This window comes from Microcaecilia unicolor, chromosome 1, assembly GCF_901765095.1.
Source record: "Microcaecilia unicolor chromosome 1, aMicUni1.1, whole genome shotgun sequence".
Lineage (NCBI taxonomy): Eukaryota > Metazoa > Chordata > Amphibia > Gymnophiona > Siphonopidae > Microcaecilia > Microcaecilia unicolor.
The window spans coordinates 231,234,143-231,252,108 of NC_044031.1; the positions used below are offsets into that span (position 1 = coordinate 231,234,143).

A 17,966-nucleotide genomic window follows, 5' to 3' on the forward strand; every position below is an offset into this window, starting at 1 on the left:
AGCAGGAACTGAAGACTAAACTTGAACCTGAAATGCAACCAGAATATAAACAGTACAGATATCTGGGAGGGGCTATGGATTGATCAGCTATGATTAATGGAAAGAAAATTATCAGGTATGATACATAATTTTACCTTCCATATCATCATGCTGATCAATCCATAGACTGGTGGGGTGTACCGAAACAGTACTCACCCAGGGCGGGACATTGAAATCCCTGACCGCAATACTGAAGCTCCAAACCGGGCCTCCGCCCGAGCAGCCACAGTCAAGCGGTAATGCCTGGAGAAGGTATGGGCCGATGCCCAAGTTGCTGCCTTGCATATCTCTTCCAAGGAGACGGACCCGGCCTCTGCCATCGAGGCCGCCTGAGCTCTAGTGGAGTGAGCCTTCAGCTGAATAGGCGGCACCTTCCCCGCGGCCACATAAGCCGCTGCAATGGCTTCCTTGACCCATCTTGCCACTGTAGGCTTAGCAGCCTGCAGACCCTTACGAGGACCTGCAAACAGGACAAACAGATGATCCGATTTCCAGAAATCATTGGTCACTTCCAAGTATCTGATGATGACTCGTCTCACATCCAGAAATTTGAGAGCAGAGTATTCCTCTGGGTAGTCCTCCCTACGAAAGGAAGGGAGACAGAGCTGCTGATTCACATGGAAGCGAGAAACAATCTTGGGCAGGAAGGAAGGCACTGTGCGAATAGTCACTCCTGCCTCAGTGAACTGCAGAAAAGGCTCTCGACATGAGAGTGCCTGGAGCTCGGAAACTCTTCTGGCTGAAGTGATAGCCACCAAAAAGACTGCTTTCAACGTCAGGTCTTTCAGAGATGCCCTCGACAAGGGTTCAAAAGGCAGCTTCTGCAAGGCTCTGAGCACCAGGTTGAGATTCCACACAGGCACCACTGAGTGCAGAGGAGGGCGCAGGTGATTAACTCCTTTGAGAAAGCGTACCACATCTGGCTGCGAAGCCAGGGAAGCACCCTTCAGGCGGCCCCTGAAGCAAGCCAGAGCCGCTACCTGGACTTTAAGGGAACTGAGCGACAGGCCTTTCTCCAGACCTTCTTGCAGGAACGCCAGCACTGAAGAAATTGGAGCAGTGAAGGGAGAAAGTGAGCCTGCTTCACACCACGCTGCAAAGGTACGCCAAACCCTGGCGTAAGCAGAAGAAGTAGAGCGCTTCCTCGCTCTCAGCATAGTGGCGATGACCTTGTCTGAAAAGCCCTTCTTCCTCAGACGCTGCCGCTCAATAGCCAGGCCGTAAGACCAAAGGGGGAGGGATCCTCCATCACCACGGGACCCTGATGCAACAGGCCCTGCTCCACTGGCAGCCGCAGAGGGTCGTCCACTGAGAGCCTGATCAAGTCCGCATACCAGGGACGTCTGGGCCAGTCCGGACCCACCAGGATTATCCGGCCCGGATGCTTTGCCACCCGGTCTAGTACCCTGCCCAACATGGGCCAGGGCGGGAACACATAGAGAAGCTCCTGTGTCGGCCACTGTTGGAGAAGAGCATCTACTCCCAGAGATCGAGGGTCCCGTCCTCTGCTGAAAAAGCGCAGCACTTGGCAATTGGCCGATGACGCCATCAGATCTAGGCTCGGCTGGCCCCAGCGCTTCGTGATGTGCAAGAACGCCTGAGCCGATAACTGCCACTCTCCGGGATCCAAGGTATGGCGACTGAGAAAGTCCGCCTTGACATTCATGACTCCAGCAATGTGGGCCGCCGACAGCTGTTCCAGGTTCGCTTCCGCCCACTGGCATAGATTCATGGCTTCCTTGGCTAGAGGAGCGCTCTTGGTACCTTCCTGGCGGTTGACATAGGCCACAGCCATGGCATTGTCCGACAGGACCCGTACTGGCTTCAACGCCAGTACCGGGAGGAACTCCAAAAGCGCCAACCGAATGGCTCTGAGTTCCAGGAGGTTGACAGACCACTTTGCCTCTGCAGGAGACCAGAGCCCCTGCGCTGTCCTTCCCAAGCAGTGGACTCCCCAGCCCGTCAAAGAGGCGTCCGTCGTGACGACAATCCACTCCGGGGTCACAAGAGGCATCCCTGCAGACAACTTGTCTGTCTTCAGCCACCAGCTCAGCGCCTTGCGCACTGCTGGGTCCAAGGGAAGGCGCACAGCATAATCCTCCGACACCGGAGTCCAGCGCTGCAGCAGAGAGTGTTGTAGTGGTCTCATATGAGCCCTGGCCCAGGGCACTACTTCCATCGTGGCCGTCATAGAGCCCAACAGCTGCACATAGTCCCAAGCCCGAAGCGGAGAGGCTACTAGGAACTGGTCCACCTGAGCCTGAAGTTTGACAATCCGATTGTCCGGCAGGAACACTCTGCCCACTTGGGTGTCGAATCGAACTCCCAGATACTCCAGGGACTGAGTCGGGCGCAGCTGGCTTTTCTCCCAGTTGATGATCCACCCCAGGGAGCTCAAAAGAGCAATCACCCGGTCCACAGCTTTGCCACACTCTGCATAAGAGGGGGCTCGGATCAACCAGTCGTCCAGATAAGGATGGACTTGTACTCCTTCCTTTCGCAGGAAGGCCGCGATGACCACCATTACTTTGGAGAAGGTCCGCGGAGCAGTAGCCAACCCGAACGGGAGGGCTCTGAACTGGAAGTGTCGGCCCAGGACTGCAAAACGCAGAAAGCGTTGATGAGGAGGCCAGATGGGAATATGCAAGTACGCTTCCTTGATGTCCAAGGATGCCAGGAACTCCCCTGCCTTCACTACCGCTATAACAGAGCGGAGAGTCTCCATGCGAAAGTGCCGAACTTTCAAGGCCCGATTGACCCCTTTGAGGTCGAGGATAGGCCGTACAGAACCTCCTTTCTTTGGTACCACAAAGTAAATGGAGTAACGTCCCTTGCCAAGCTGATTTTCTGGCACCGGAACGACCGCACCCAGGCGGATGGGATTGTCCAAGGTCTGCTGCACTGCCACAGCTTTGACTGGAGACTTGCAGGGAGAGAGTACAAACCCGTCTCTTAAGGGTCGCAGAACTCTAGCTTGTAGCCGTCTCTGATGACTTCCAGCACCCAAGCGTCTGAAGTTACCCTGGTCCACTCGCCCAGAAACGAGGACAGGCGTCCTCCAATCTGCACTGGGCCATGGACCAGGACCCCGTCATTGGGTACGAGACCCTGGGGGAGGACTGGAGGGCGCACCTCCGGGACGGCGGTCTCTGCGAAAGGAATGCTGCTTGGGGGAGAAGTTCCTCTTGAAGGAAGAGGGGGCAGAGGAGCCCGACTTGCCCGGGCGGTACCGACGGGCTTCCTGAAACCGTCCTCTGGAGTTACCGGGGCGAGCACTGGCCCGAGCCCTGACCTCTGGTAACCTCTTGCCCCTAGACGTGCCGAGATCAGTCACAATTTTGTCCAGCTCGACCCCAAAAAGCAGCTTGCCTTTAAAAGGCAACTTAGCCAGGTGGGACTTAGAGGCGTGGTCAGCAGACCAATGTTTCAGCCAAAGCCACCGCCGCGCAGAGACTGTCTGAGCCATACCTTTAGCCGAGGCTCTCAAGACATCATACAGTAAGTCTGCCAAATAAGCCAAGCCCGATTCCAGGGCCGGCCAATCAGCCCTCAAGGAAGGATCCGAGGGGGAAGCCCGCTGCACAATCGTCAGGCACGCCCTGGCCACATAGGAGCCGCAAACTGAGGCCTGCAAACTTAAGGCAGCCGCCTCGAAGGACGACCTTAAGGCCGCCTCCAATCTTCTGTCTTGGGCGTCCTTTAGGGCCGTGCCACCTTCCACCGGCAACGCCGTTTTCTTAGTCACCGCAGTGATTAAAGAATCCACGGTAGGCCAAAGAAAGGCTTCCCGTTCACTTTCAGGCAAAGGATAGAGGTGGGACATAGCCCTAGCCACTTTGAGGCTCGCTTCCGGGACATCCCATTGAGCCGAAATTAAGGTGTGCATGGCATCATGCACGTGGAAGGTTCTAGGCGGGCGCTTCAGTCCCCAGCATAATGGCGGAGCCAACAGGGGCTGAGGGAGAGACGTCCTCTGGAGAGGAAATCTTCAAAATGCTCATGGCCTGCATTAACAGGTTGGGCAAATCCTCTGAGCGAAAGATCCGCGCTGCACAGGGGTCATCCGCTCCATCCGAGCGGGAATCCGTCTCCTCCAAGGAATCCGCAAAGGACCGTTGGGAGAACTCAGATACGCTGCCCTCATCTACATCAGAGGAGACAAAGTCCTCTAAGGCCTGGGAATCCACCCGAGGGCGTTTACTTCCGGGGGCCTCAACCCCTTTATCGGACAAGGGAGAAGGGGCAGCGTTCTGCATAAGGAAGGCCTGATGCAGCAGCAAAATAAACTCGGGGGAGAAACCCCCCAGACTGTGCACTTCAGCCGCCTGGGCCACAGCCCTAGACGCACCCTCAACCGGCGCTCGCAAGAGCGGGGGAGAAACATGCTGCGCATCCAAGATGGCGTCCGGCGCGACACTCCGCAAAGGAGCCGCACGGGAAGAACGGCGCTTAACTTTAGCCGCTTTTTTGCCATCACCCAAATCAAGGGCGGCCATGGCATTAACGTCTCCCAGCTCAAGGGCGGCCCAAGAAGAAGCCGTCCGAGCAGCGTGGCCGGCCAAGATGGCGGAGGCGAGCAGCGGGGGATGGGCGTTTATGGCGGGAAAAACCGCCGCACCGGAGGAAGCCCCGGGACACTGACCGGCCTCCGAACTGACACCCAACAAGGGCGAGTCAGACTTTAAGACCCCCGCATCCCCACTAGAAGCGCACACGCGGTCCGGGGAGCGATTCTTCGCGCCCTCGCCCTCCGACGCCATAGGCCACGTGGAGATCGATCGGGGAACCCCCTGCCCGCTATAAAAAGGTAAAAATTACCTGCTTCTCGCTCCGAGCTGTAACGACCTGGTGTCCCAGTGAGTAGCTGCAATAAACGTTTAAATAAACGTCGAAATAAACGCCCTTAAGGACGGTCAAATTTTTTTTTTTTTTTAACGGAGCCAGTGGGAGGGGGGAGAAAAGGAGGGACCTGGCGCCACCAGGTTTGCACTTGCTCAAGAAGAGCCCTCAACCCCAGGTACTCAACAAAACCTAAAAATTAGGCTTGGAGACCTAGCCAGAGCTGCTGCTGTGTGTGACCACTACCTGCTGAGATAGAGAACATACTGAGGAGTTTCCGGCAGCACATGACCACATATAGGGAGGCAAAAGGATTGCTCTCTATCTCCACCTGCTGGTAGATGGACACAACCCACCAGTCTATGGATTGATCAGCATGATGATATGGAAATGATTCTATACATAGACATATATAGGTGTGTATGAGTACATCTTAATCCGCACATTAGATACTGTCGTTATAGCTCACCAGTCTGCTCAACTGCCTCTTCTTACTGACAACTTTTGTTCTATTTCTGTTGCTCTTTTAGGGGCATCCTATAGACTGTGAGGTGCTCAGACATTACAGGAATATCGTGTGCACTTGTCAGTTTATTAGGTTAGTAGCTATGACATAACCGAGAAAAATCACTTGTAATGAAGTTTCAAAACCTAGAGAGCTTTGTTACCCGCTTCATAGTTTTTTTCCAGTAGGACATTTTCATCATTTCTCCCAAACCCTAGAAAACATTTCGTCTCTCTCTGTCCTACTGGAGACGGACCAATTGGATGCCACCAGTCTCAGTAGCAGAATTACCTTACTCTGTATAATGGCTGCTCACACTACAATAGAAAACCCTGATAGAAGATCCTTGCACAAGTGTATGCACTTCTTAATACTGAATACATAGGCAAACTTTGCACTTGATCTGGGCAAATATTTAGTGTTTTTCACCCCTCAGGCAGATAAGTACGATTATTAGGTGATTTAAAAACCTAGCATATTTTTCTTAAAAGTCTGGAATATTGTTCACGTATATAAGAATGTACAATATTTAGGGCTTTTGACACAGGTTTTTCACTGATAAAGTAATAAAATGCAAAAAAAATTTAAATAGATGTTTACTGGAAAACACACAAAAATACACCACTTCCTATTCTCTCACTACTCCCCTGGTTTGCCTTGTATCTTCTACTAGTTTGTGTGCCTTTTCTGCACAGACAATTCCACTAGAAAAGGTACCAAGCAATAGAACCAATGGTAAACAAAATTATTTTTTTACCCTTAAAGAACCCCTAATTTACAACTCAGAAGTAACTAACACAAGCCTCGATTACATTACATTCTTGGGATGTGCATGGTAAAGACTTTTGATTAATTGTTGTGCTATTTTCACACATTTTCCAAGATTTTAGAACTTTTTTAAAGTTTCAAACTTTACTAATAATTATCATACAGTATAACTGTTCAATGCTCCATGGTGTGACCTCACCTTGAGTATTGTTTTCAGTTCTGGTCATTGTATCTCAAAAAAGATATAGTGGATTTAGAAAAAGTTCAAAGAAGAGTGACCAAAATGATAAAGGAGGTGAACTCCACCCAAATGAGAAAAGGCTAAAGAGGTTAGGGCTCTTCAGCTTGAAGAGAGACGGCTGAAGGGGGATATGACTGAGGTCTATAAAATCCTGAGTGGTGTAAAATGGGTAAAAGTAAATCAATTTTTCACTCTTTCAAGAAGTACAAAGACCAGGGGACACTCAATGAAGTTACATGGAGATATTTTTAAAACAAATAGGAGGAAATAATTTTTCACTCAAACAATAGTTAAGTTCTAGAACTTGTTGCCGGAGGATGTGGTAACAGCAGTTAGTGTATAAAGGTTTGGACAAGTTCCTGGAGGAAAGGTCCATAGTCTGTTATTGAGATGGATATGGGGGAAGCCACTGCTTGCCCCGGAATTGGTAGCATAGAATGTTCTACTAATTGGGTTTCTGTCAGGTACCTGTGACTTGGATTGGCCACTGTAGGACGCAGGATACTGGGCTAGATGGACCATTGGTCTGACTCAGTATGACTATATTCTTATGTTCTTATAGAAATTCCTTTGCATAGGTTAATGTATGGTAAATTGGATTTTGTGAGCATCATTTTTTTAGGACATGAAAACAAATACACATCACTATTATTCACTCACAAATGATAGTTTCATGCTCTCTAACACTTACCATATATACTTGCATATAAGCAAGCTTCACACATAAGTTGTACCCTAACTTTCATCCCCATCTGACGACTCATGTATAGGTCAAATGGCCAGCATCTCCCTTCTCTTCCCAGTCCTGCCTCCCCCCCCCCCCCCCCCCCCCCCCCGCAGGCTCTTCCCCCGGTCCTGAGGACAGCAGCTGCCAGCAGATTCACCCCTTCCTTTCTCTATGCAAGCACTTTCCTTCAAACATCTGCCCAGAGTTCCAAAGCTGTTTCAGAAACAGTTTTGGAGCTCCAGGAAGAGGTTTGAAAAAAAGTGGTCACATAGGGAAATAAGGGGGAGAACCTGCTGGCAGCTGCTCCCCAATGGAAGATAGTAATGTAACAACTCCTCCAAAAGGCAAAGTAATTTTTTACATTCCACAACATAGCTTTCTATGGAAGGTAGTAATCAAGTAGTAATTGGAAGGGTGATGCAGCAGTAGTAGGCAGCAGCAGCAAGTGGCAAATGCCTTCTCTTGCTCACCTCCACCCCCACCATACGATAATCCAGGAGAGGAGATACTGGACTGGGAGTGGGGTATGAAGGGGAGATCCTGCGTATAGGTTGCTTGCCCCCCCAACATTTTGTCTTTAAAAAGTTCAAAAATGTTGTGACCTATATGTGAGTATATATGGTTAAGTTAGTATCTCTCATTTGTATCTGTTAAATAAATAACTTTTTCCATATGTTTAGAAAGTTTTTTTTTTAAATAAGAAATTACTTGTATTATATAGATGCTACCAGGATGGATTACACAGAGATCAAATTGTGTGCTGTTCTAAGTTAATTTCAAACTCAATTATAGTCCCCTCTCCCACCACCTTTGCTTGCAGTGATCTATAGTTACCTTTTCGCCTGACCAGCAGTGCAAGCTCTCGTGTGTGTGACTCCCGGCTGGCTTTTATGAACATAACAACTTGGTCATGTGTATGCTCCGAGATGTCTCGCCCATTGATTAATACTATTTGATCACCTTCATTCAGCCTTGGAATGCACTTATCAGCCTGTATGAAAACCAGAACATTTATGCTGTCAATTCATTCCTACTCTTTACAAGCAGGTTGAGGTAGGATGGGAAGGCAGGGAAGTGAATTGATAGTTTAATAATAGTTCAAAAAAATAGTTTTATAGTTTACAAGTCAGAGGAAACATCTTTATCTTCTCTACTGAAGACGTGAAGGAAAATTTCACTTGCCAAAAGCAAGTTTTTAACCTTCTTCATATCCTAAAGTTTCATCAAAAGAAATGATACCTAAAGTGGTCATCCTCAAGATATGAAGGGATGAGTTTGGGGTGTGCGACAAATATACAAAAGTTCCTTAATTTCAGCAGCATTGGTCACCAGACTACAACTACAGGAATCCTCAAACTGACAGATCAGTTAACAACAAACATAAATAAACTTTAAAAAAAAAAAACAAAAAAAAAATCCCGCTCTCAAAAAAAAAAAAAAAAGACAACAATAACTTTAGAAGTCCTAAATAATTTCAGTTTCTTGAGCAATTATTAGTAGATTTTGATATTTGTTTTTACTGCTGATATAGAATAGCATTTTAGAAAAGACATCCAACTCAGAATAAGGATATCCAGCTCGGTACATTGCAGGTGGTACTAGCATTTTAGAATAGCAGCTGCCAACATACAGCCTGTTCTAAAATACAAGAGAAATGAACATCCATGTGCTGCTTACGGCCAGCATGAACATTAAAGGATCTGGCTGAGAACCAGGGGACCCAGGGATCCTGGTTCAAATCCCACTGCAGCTTGCTCTTTTTAAATTTTTTTTGATTATGAGCCCTCCAGGGACAGAAACAAAATACCTACTGTACCTTAATATATACTATTTCAATAGCCTTCAGGCTTGCTGGTAATATATAAGAAATGAATGTAAAACATTTTTTAGTACCATGAATGGTCATAGTTACTGAAACTGTCACAGAGACCGGTATCCCTTTCCAGTTTCACATTCAGAGAGGGGGCAGCAACCACTGGGGGATTAAAGGGGGTAACGCTCATTATCTTCAGTGGAGAGGTATTCAATTGGCACAGTTTTCCATAATCTGGACGTGTTGGATACCAGTTCCAAATACCTACGTCCATCTTTTTGCACACAGACATCCCTTCCCCTTACTGATCAGACTAGAGTTGGAGGTCAAGATTTTAGTCACTCCTAAAACATGCTCAGACCACATCCCACTACCTTAAGAATGCACTTCAATTTTAGGCATCTCTATCCTGGCTTTATAAACTGGGATTTGGACATCCATGCAACATATGGGTGCCACCAATATCACCATCCCCAAAGCTCAAGAGTGGCCACTACATGAGCTCTATATGGACAGGCCCACACTCAACCACTACTTGTTCTGTCAGGGAATGGGGGGGGGGGGGGGGGGGAGGGCACCATATTAGAATGGGACTGTTGCGGTGGGAAAAAGAAGGAAAAATGAGATGTTGGCCAACTTGGGGATAGAAAGAGGAGAAGGAAAGATGTTGCCCCCCCCCCCTTAGGTTCCTAGGGAGAAGAAGGGGAGAAGTCTGTCACCTGGGGGTGTAGGGAGCAGAAGAATAGATGCTGAATTATTGGGGGGGGGGGGGGGTGAGCCTTGAGATGCCCCAGGGGTAAGGGTGGAGAGGAGAAACAAGGCTGAAGGTTCACCAATGACCTTGGGCTGGCCCTGCAGGTTGGGAAAATCATGGGATCTACACAAAGGCATCACTACAGGGTGGGAGGTGCAACCTGAAAAAATGGATTGCCACCTTAACCACAACCAAAGAATACCTTTAAGCTGGTCTGGCTGGAGCCACAGCTCCGGTTCTGGATTGCAAGGCCCCTCTTTCCTTCCTTCCAATAGCTGCCAACACATGTGATTCAAATATGGTGCTGTGTCTACAGAGCCCTACACAGTTCAACCATTTACATTTTGAACCACATAATTGAAACAGATCAATGTTTGAACTGGATAGGGCTCAGCAGACACAGCACCACATTTCAAAAAGAGCAGGTTTTAATTGCCCAGCCCGCAGCTATAGGAAGGAAGAAAAGAGGGGAAGAACAGAGACTTGATAGTTGAATGGGAGAGTGGTTGGGGAGAGGGGACAGTACAGGGGAATTATGAATGGAAGAGACTGTGGGGGTGGCACTGAGGACCTAGCAAATGGCATGTAAGAGCGGGAGGGGGGCTGTTAGATGGATTGGGAATACAAGTGAGGGTGTGAGGTAGGGGTAAGAGAAGGGGAATGAAGGGTGGGGATGATGTGAATGAGGTTTCTGGAATTAAATGGATTACAGGACCCTTGGCCACTTTTTTTTTTAATTCCCCTCTAAATGTTATTTTACATTTCCTGATTTTAATAATGTGCTTTTTGAACCAGAACAATTAGAACAGTTGCTGTTAGGAAAATTAAATTATCTATTTAAAGGTGGGAGTTTGTATTAGATCGCCTTATATAGTACCAGGATGTTAATAGGCACAATCTTCCTGCACTTTTACCCTATGATCAGAGATATAGCTTGCATAAATTCACAAGCTATTCTGATCTTAGGGGCGGTATAGCCCTGCACTGTCCCAGCGCTATTTTTAGAGTGCTGTTTGGAACAGCGCAGGGCTTTTGATCATCTGGGCATAACTGCCCTTGGCCTGGACCAAAAAGTCACTAACTGGGTTAGAAACTGGTTAAGCGGAAGAAGACAGAAGGTGGTAGTAAATAAAGTTCATTCAGAGGAAAAGGATGTTACCAGTGATGTACCTCAGGGATTGGTCCTTGGCCCGGCTCTTAATATCTTTGTGAGTGATATTGCAGAAGGGCTGTTGGGTAAGATTTGCCTCTTTGCGGATGATGGTGCAGATAGCATGAGGAGGGATCTAGCTAAGCCAGAAGAATGGCCCAGAAATTGACAACCAAGATTTAATGCTAAAAAATGCAGAGTTGTGCACTAGGGCTACAGAAACCCAAAGAAGAACGAGAGATGGGGGTGATCATTTAACACTCTTAAGATGGCCAAACAGAAAGGGCGATGGCCAAAGCCACAAGGATGCCTGGGTGCATAGGAAGAGGAATGGCCAGCAGAAAAAAAAGGTGGTGAAAGGCCTCTGTATAAGTCTCTGGAGCAATTCTGAAGACTTATACAGAGGCCTATCACCACCTTTTTTTCAGCTGGCCATTCCTCTTCTTATGCACCCAGGCATCCTTGTGGCTTTGACCATTGCCCTTTCTAACTTAAAGTTAGAAAGGGCTGCTTAAAGGAAACAGAGAAAATGACAGCAGATAAAAGCCATATGGTCCATCCAGTCTGCCCATCCATATCATCCACTATCTCTTCCTCCCCCCTAAGAGGTCCCACATGCCTGTCCCATGCTTTCTTGAAATCGGATACAGTCCTCGTCTCCACCATCTCCACTGGGAGGTCATTCCACGCATACAACACCCTTTCTGTAAAGAAGTATTTCCTTAAATTACTTTTGACACTATCCCCCTTCATCTTATACTCTCTTGTTCCACAAAGACCTGTCCCATATGCTTTTATGCTGTGGAGATATTTAAATGCAAGTGTCTGTCATATCGCCTCTCTCTTGTCCTTCTTCCAAAATACACATATTGAGTATGTCTTTGTATGTTTTATGATGAACATGCCTGGTTATATCTTTTTGAAGGTGCAGTTTCTAGATGGAGTCAGTCCAGAGGGCAGCTACTACAATGGTCAGTCGTGTTCATCATAAAGCATATAAAGACATACCATATATGGATGGGCAGACTGGATGGACCATATGGCTTTTATCTGCTGTCATTTTCTCTGTTTCCTTTAAGCAGCCTTTCTTTAGCTTGGCTGGTAGACTTTCCTCATTTGCTTAGGTATTTGACTCTGTCCTGTAGATAGCCATATGGATACTTTTTTTGCACACGTCTAAATTTTTTTAGAAGAGAAGTTTTTAATTTTTTTTAGTCTGCAGTAATTCATAGTTAGGAATCACAAAATATGTTTATTATTGTTTGGTTGATTTTTTTTTTTTTTTACTCTAACATGTCAAAGGACCTCAACAGATCACAAACTGAGGGATTCACACAGTCATAGCCCAACATTGACTAAGTCAGCTTTGTGTTAATTTGCTTTGAAGAAATGTAACCACTGTTGCACAAGACATATGCATCTGGACCACTTTGCAAGTTGGCCATCACGATACGTTTTCTAAGTCACTAAAACATGCAGGAAAGAGGTTTTGTACTTACAGGTGACTCTGGAGTAATTCTGGAGACCACTAATGGCATTTTCTGATCAACACCCCCCTGTGTATATAAAAAAAACATGCAAGTATAAAAATTCTAACAATGAATTTATTATTTTCCATCACATACCTAATAAACCATCTTATGATAGAAGTACATATCACATGGAAACAAAGGCTGAAAAATACAAATAGGATGTCTCCTTGTGATTTCACCGAGAAAGTAGTTGCAAGACCTACAGTGAGCCTTGAAAAACTGTGAGCCCCCCCCCCCCCAAAAAAAAATAGATTGTGCTTTTAACAGTTTAAGGGGCCTATTTAATAACTTGCAGTAGCTATGTGATAACTGCCAAAATTAATGTGTGGTAATAGCAAAATGTCTGCGCTAAATGGTGGGAGGATTCCTAGCAGTTTTTCATTCAGTTAATGCACAGAAAAACTTATTTTTACATGTGCATTAACTGTACCACTGATAAACATAATGCATTTAGCTCCACCTACTGAGATAGCAATTCATTGTGCCGTGTTATCACTGTATTAGCAGTTAATGCACAGTAACCACCTCCACTTTGATTGTAAAAACAGTGTCTCCATCTACTCCATCCCATTTCCATAACAGGTGATTAACAAAGAAATTAGTACACATTGCTTGCAAACAAAGGCCAACCAAAATCAGTGGTTTTGGTTCTGGCCGAAACCGAATCCAAATCTGTGGTCAAAATTCACCGCTCGGTTTCAGCCAGAACCGAAGCCAAAACTGAAAACGACTTGCCCTCCCTGCCTGCCCCCCCCCTCCTGGTAAAAAAATGCGCACCACCGTGTCCCTCTTGCAGAAAACGGGTCATGCCGCTGCTACCACCTCCCTAACCCCAGCAGAGACCTGAGCTCTGGGCTGCCTGACCACCCTGCAAGCCTTCACTGGGCCTATCGTAACAAACCCTAGTGATCTAGTGGCCTTTTCAAGGGGTAGGAATGGAGCCTAGTTGTTCCTGCCCGCTGCCGAATCAAAATGGCTGCAGCAGACACATAGTACCACCACTTCTAAAACAAAAAAACACAGATTACAATTGTTCTTAACTGGAATGCATTACATTGTCTAAAGAGTACATTTACTCAATAGCAAAGGATGAACTTATGTTGACCCCTCATTACAAATGTGGTGAACATTTTAAAGACAAAAACCACCCATAATTTGGTGCTAGAGTGTCTTACACCAGGTTTATAGTACCTTCAAATTAAACCCAAATTTCCCTTCTTCGTCTGGTGTGATGTGTAGCAAAAGCAAGTCTCCATCGACAACTTCATTCTGCCAGGAATCAAACAGAAAGGTTATTGGCAGGCTTGTTAACATTCAGTAAACCCCTGCAATCCCCAAGTGCATAACATTTTGAAATAAACTTTAAACAGGCTTTGATGTTTATATTGATTAAACTAGATTTTAATGGAAAAAAAAACACATGAAGTTGAATAAAAGTAAAGATGCATGAGGTACAGTACAGCACCACTAATTTGCCTGCTCCTATGCATGCCCATTATTTCAAATTTGCTAATCCTATTCAGGAATCAAAGGCACAGATACGATAATCACAGGAGAAACTAGGAGGTGGATGAATATATGCTTGTACTATTTCAATTGATAAAATCAAATCACACAAACATTTTTAAAAAATGGAGCACAAAACAGAACACACATAGTGCAGGAAAACAAAAACAACAACAACAACAACAAAAACCCAACAGCATAAAACTGATCAGAAAATTTATGGAGAGTTAGAATGAGCCAGCAGTCAAAGCCTTATATAGGAAGCAACAGCCTGGGTACAACAGTCAAATTCTTCTTTAAAGTCAAAGGCTGCTGAAGTTGCAGATTTCTAGGGAATCTCAGTCTTTCTGAAGTAGAGACTTGCACAGGAAAAGAAATCTAACCTATCCCTGCTGGAATCTTACCCACCCCTGCTAGAATCTTACCTGACCCACCCATCCCCACTGGAATATTACCCGTCCCCAGAAGAATTTAATGGTACCTAAACAAAAAAAAAATTCCGGTTATCTCTCAGTCTCTGGATTCGAGCTGAAGCACTGTAGGCAAGGAAGAAATGGAAGTTGGGAGTTGGAACACTCTAGTGCACACATGTAAGGCTCGTCTTTGATTTGCTGGCACTGTGTGCTGAGAGGTCACCAGATGCATGCACCAGTCGGTCAGGTGACCTCTGATGCTTGTGTCTGTGTCAGAGCTGAGGCCTTTGCATCAGCCCAGGAGCAGAGAGGGTTAATGGAAGACTTTCTAAACCAGAGCTGTTAAAGCAAAGAGGAGGAGGGGGTGGCACTCAAAGAATTTGGTACTTTGTATGTGAGAGGCTGGCAGGAAAGACTTCTGTCCCTGTGGGAACCCCGCGGGAACGGCTTCCATCCCCGAGGGAACCCCGCAGCCCCAGAGGGGATTCCTGTAGATTCCGCAGGATTCCATTGAACCCCATTCCCGTGCAGGTCTCTACTCTGAAGAACACTGTCAGAACTTTAAAGTAATTCTCTGGATTGAATCCGGACTTTTAAGCGCCTATACACATTGGCGCCCAAATGGAAGGCATCTAAAAGTCCTCTCTCCCACCCGCACTGATCGGAGATCTGGAGCTGCGGCCGTCTAGGCCAGTAGAGGCACAGTGCTGTGGGCGAGGAGGCCCTTGGAACCAAAGGAAGATTATAGATGCCCCAGGCAATGCCTGAGAGAGAGGACTGAACAGGCATCCTCCTCCTTCACAAGTACCACCCATGGCAGCTAGGATCTCCCTTCTGCTTCGAGGACCAACCCAAATGCAGTACTGTGCCTCTGCCAGCACAGACAGCTCCAAGCTTAGATCCTGGTCAGTGTAGGGGGGGGGGGGAGAGAGAAGATAGCCCCCAGTTCAGATCTTGGTCAGTGAGAGGCAGAAGACAGAGAGAGGAGACAGCCTACAGAACAGAGTACCCGGGGGGGGGGGGGGGCGTATGGAGAGACAAGAGTGGAGAGGTACTGGGGAGTGGCAAAATGAATACACTTATAGGTCAATAAGAGAAGCTTGAACTGAATACGGAAACGGATAGGAAGCCAATGAAGTGATTTAAGAAGGGGGCTAATGTGAGCATAGCGACTTTGGCGGAAAATGAGTCGCACAGCAGCGTTTTGGACTGATTGAAGAGGAGAGAGATGGCTAAGAGGGAGGCCGGTGAGAAGCAGGCTACAATAATCAAGACGAGAGGTGATAAGAGTGTGGATAAGGGTTCTGGTAGAGTGCTCAGAGATGAAGGGACGGATTTTGCTAATGTTATACAGAAAGAAACGACAGGTTTTGGCAATCTGTTGAATATGAGCAGAGAAGGAGAGAGAGGAGTCAAAGATGACCCCAAGGTTACGAGCTGATGAGACAGGGAGAATGAGAGTGCCATCCACAGAAATAGAGAAAGGGGGGAGAGGAGAGGTAGGTTTAGGGGGAAGATGAGAAGCTCGGTTTTGGCCATGTTAAGTTTTAGATGCCGTTGGGACATCCAGGCAGCGATATCAGACAGGCAGGCTGAAACCTTGGTCTGGATGCTGGTTGAGATTTCAGGGGTAGAGAGGTAAAATTGGGAGTCATCAGCATACAGATGGTATTGAAAGCCATGCAATGATATCAGAGAGCCAAGGGAAGAAGTGTAGATGGACACAGGAGAGGATCGAGAACAGAACCCTGAGGCACACCGATTGGTTGAGGGATAGAAGTGGAAGAGGATCCACCAGACTGTACACTAAAGGTGTGAAGCGAGAGGTAGGAGGAGAACCAGGAAAGAACAGAGCCCTGGAATCCAAATGAAGACAGTGTATCAAGAAGTAGGCTGCGATCAACAGTGTCAAAAGCGGCGGATAGATCGAGAAGGATGAGGATAGAATAGAGACCTTTGGATTTGGCTAGGAACAGGTCACTGGAAACTTTTGCAAGTGCAGTTTCAGGTGAATGAAGAAGGCGAAAGCCAGATTGGAGTGGGTCAAAAACAGCATGAGATGAGAGGACGTCAAGACAGCGGTGGTGAACGGCGTGTTCAAGTAACTTGGAAAGGAAGGGGAGGAGGAAGATGGGTCGATAGTTGGAAGAACAGGTAGGGTCAAGCGAAGGCTTCTTCAGGAGCGGTGTGACCACAGCATGTTTGAAGGCATCAGGAATGCTTGCAGTGGAAAGACAGAGATTGAGGATATGACAGATAAAAGAGGTGAGAGTAGGAGAGACAGTGTTAAGAAGGTGGGTAGGAATGGGATCAGAGGAACAGGTAGTTCGTTTTGAGGAGGAGAGAAGATGTGATGTTTCTTCATCGGTGACCTCAGGAAAGGAGGAAAAGGACGGAGGGGTTGAGGAAACAGGGGGAGGGACAAATGGTTTGGTAGAGAACACAAGATTTATCTTCTGAACCTTGTCGTGGAAGAACTCAGCTAGGGTCTGGGGAGATAGTGAGGGGGGAGTTGGGGTGGAGGCATCTTGAGGAGAGAGTTAAGTGTGGCGAAGAGAAGTCGAGTGTTTGAGCCGAGAGAATTAGTCAGCTGGATGTAGTAGTCTTGTTTGGCAAGCAAGAGAGCAGATTGGAAGGAGGTCAACATGAACTTGAAGTGTAAGAAGTCAGCAAGGGTGCGAGATTTCAGCCTGAGGCATTCAGCGGAACGGGTACAGGAATGTAGGTAGCGGACTTTAGGGGTTAGCCAGGGTTGGGGTTTGGTACGTCTTATAGGACGGGGCATGAGAGGTGCAAGAGTGTCTAGGGCAGAGGATAGAATAGTGTTTTAGGAAGAGACGGCATCATTGACGGATTTGGATGGTGTAGTGGTAGAGAAAAGGTTCGAGACATTGGAGGATAGGATAGTAGGGTCAATGGCCTGGAGATTTCTAGATAAATTGGTTAAGATTGGACGCGGGAGGAAGTTTAAGAGTGATGGTCAGAAAGGGGAAGATTTAAGGTAAGGGAATTGGAGGGAGAGCAGTTATGGGAGAAGATAAGATCAAGCCAGTGACCATTTTGGTGGGTAGGGGAAGTGGAGCATAGTTTAAGATTGAAGGAGGATGTTAAGGTGAGGAACTGGGAGACGTAAGAGTTGGAGGGATCATTGGCATGAATGTTAAAGTCGCCAAGGATGAGGGAGGGGGAGGAAGGATCATGAAAGAAGTCGCTGACAAAGGATGAAAGGGATTTATCAGGGGGACGATAAATAACTGCCATTCGAAGAGGCAAAGGAATGAATAGGCGGACGGAGTGGACTTCAAAAGAAGAGAAACAGAGAGACTGAGGTGGCAGGTGGCAGAACAGAGCCAACTTTCACACTGATAGCAATTTATTTTCCTGCAACTGTGTCCATAAAGTCTAATGCACACCACCGGAATAAAAATATTAATTGTGGGTCATAAATATGGTAGTGTTTTACCATTACTCTGCATATTATATAGAGAGCTCATCAAACATAGTTAAAGAAATGAGTATGAGCGCCTGAGAGCCCTTCCTTTCAAGTAGTTCTACCTCATATAAGAATGTAAGGTAAGTTATGCTGAGTCAGATCATGAGTCAGATCATGATCCATTGTAACAGTGGCCAGTCCTAGTCACAGCAAATCCCCAAAAAACAGAAGCAGTTTCTCATGGTT

The 17,966-nt window shown here is 46.8% G+C and overlaps 1 protein-coding gene across 3 annotated transcripts in view; it reads right to left on the bottom strand.

Moving 5' to 3' along the window:
* PTPN3 (protein tyrosine phosphatase non-receptor type 3) overlaps positions 1–17,966 on the bottom strand; it is a 694,116-nt gene that overhangs the window by 119,983 nt on the left and 556,167 nt on the right. For all 3 annotated transcript variants that reach the window (XM_030204676.1, XM_030204692.1, XM_030204685.1), the window contains exons 17-19: positions 13,560–13,637; positions 12,336–12,392; positions 7,954–8,110 (exon numbers count right to left, since the gene is read on the bottom strand). In XM_030204676.1, coding sequence (XP_030060536.1) covers positions 7,954–8,110; positions 12,336–12,392; positions 13,560–13,637 — 292 coding nt within the window. The remainder of the gene's footprint in view (positions 1–7,953; positions 8,111–12,335; positions 12,393–13,559; positions 13,638–17,966) is intronic.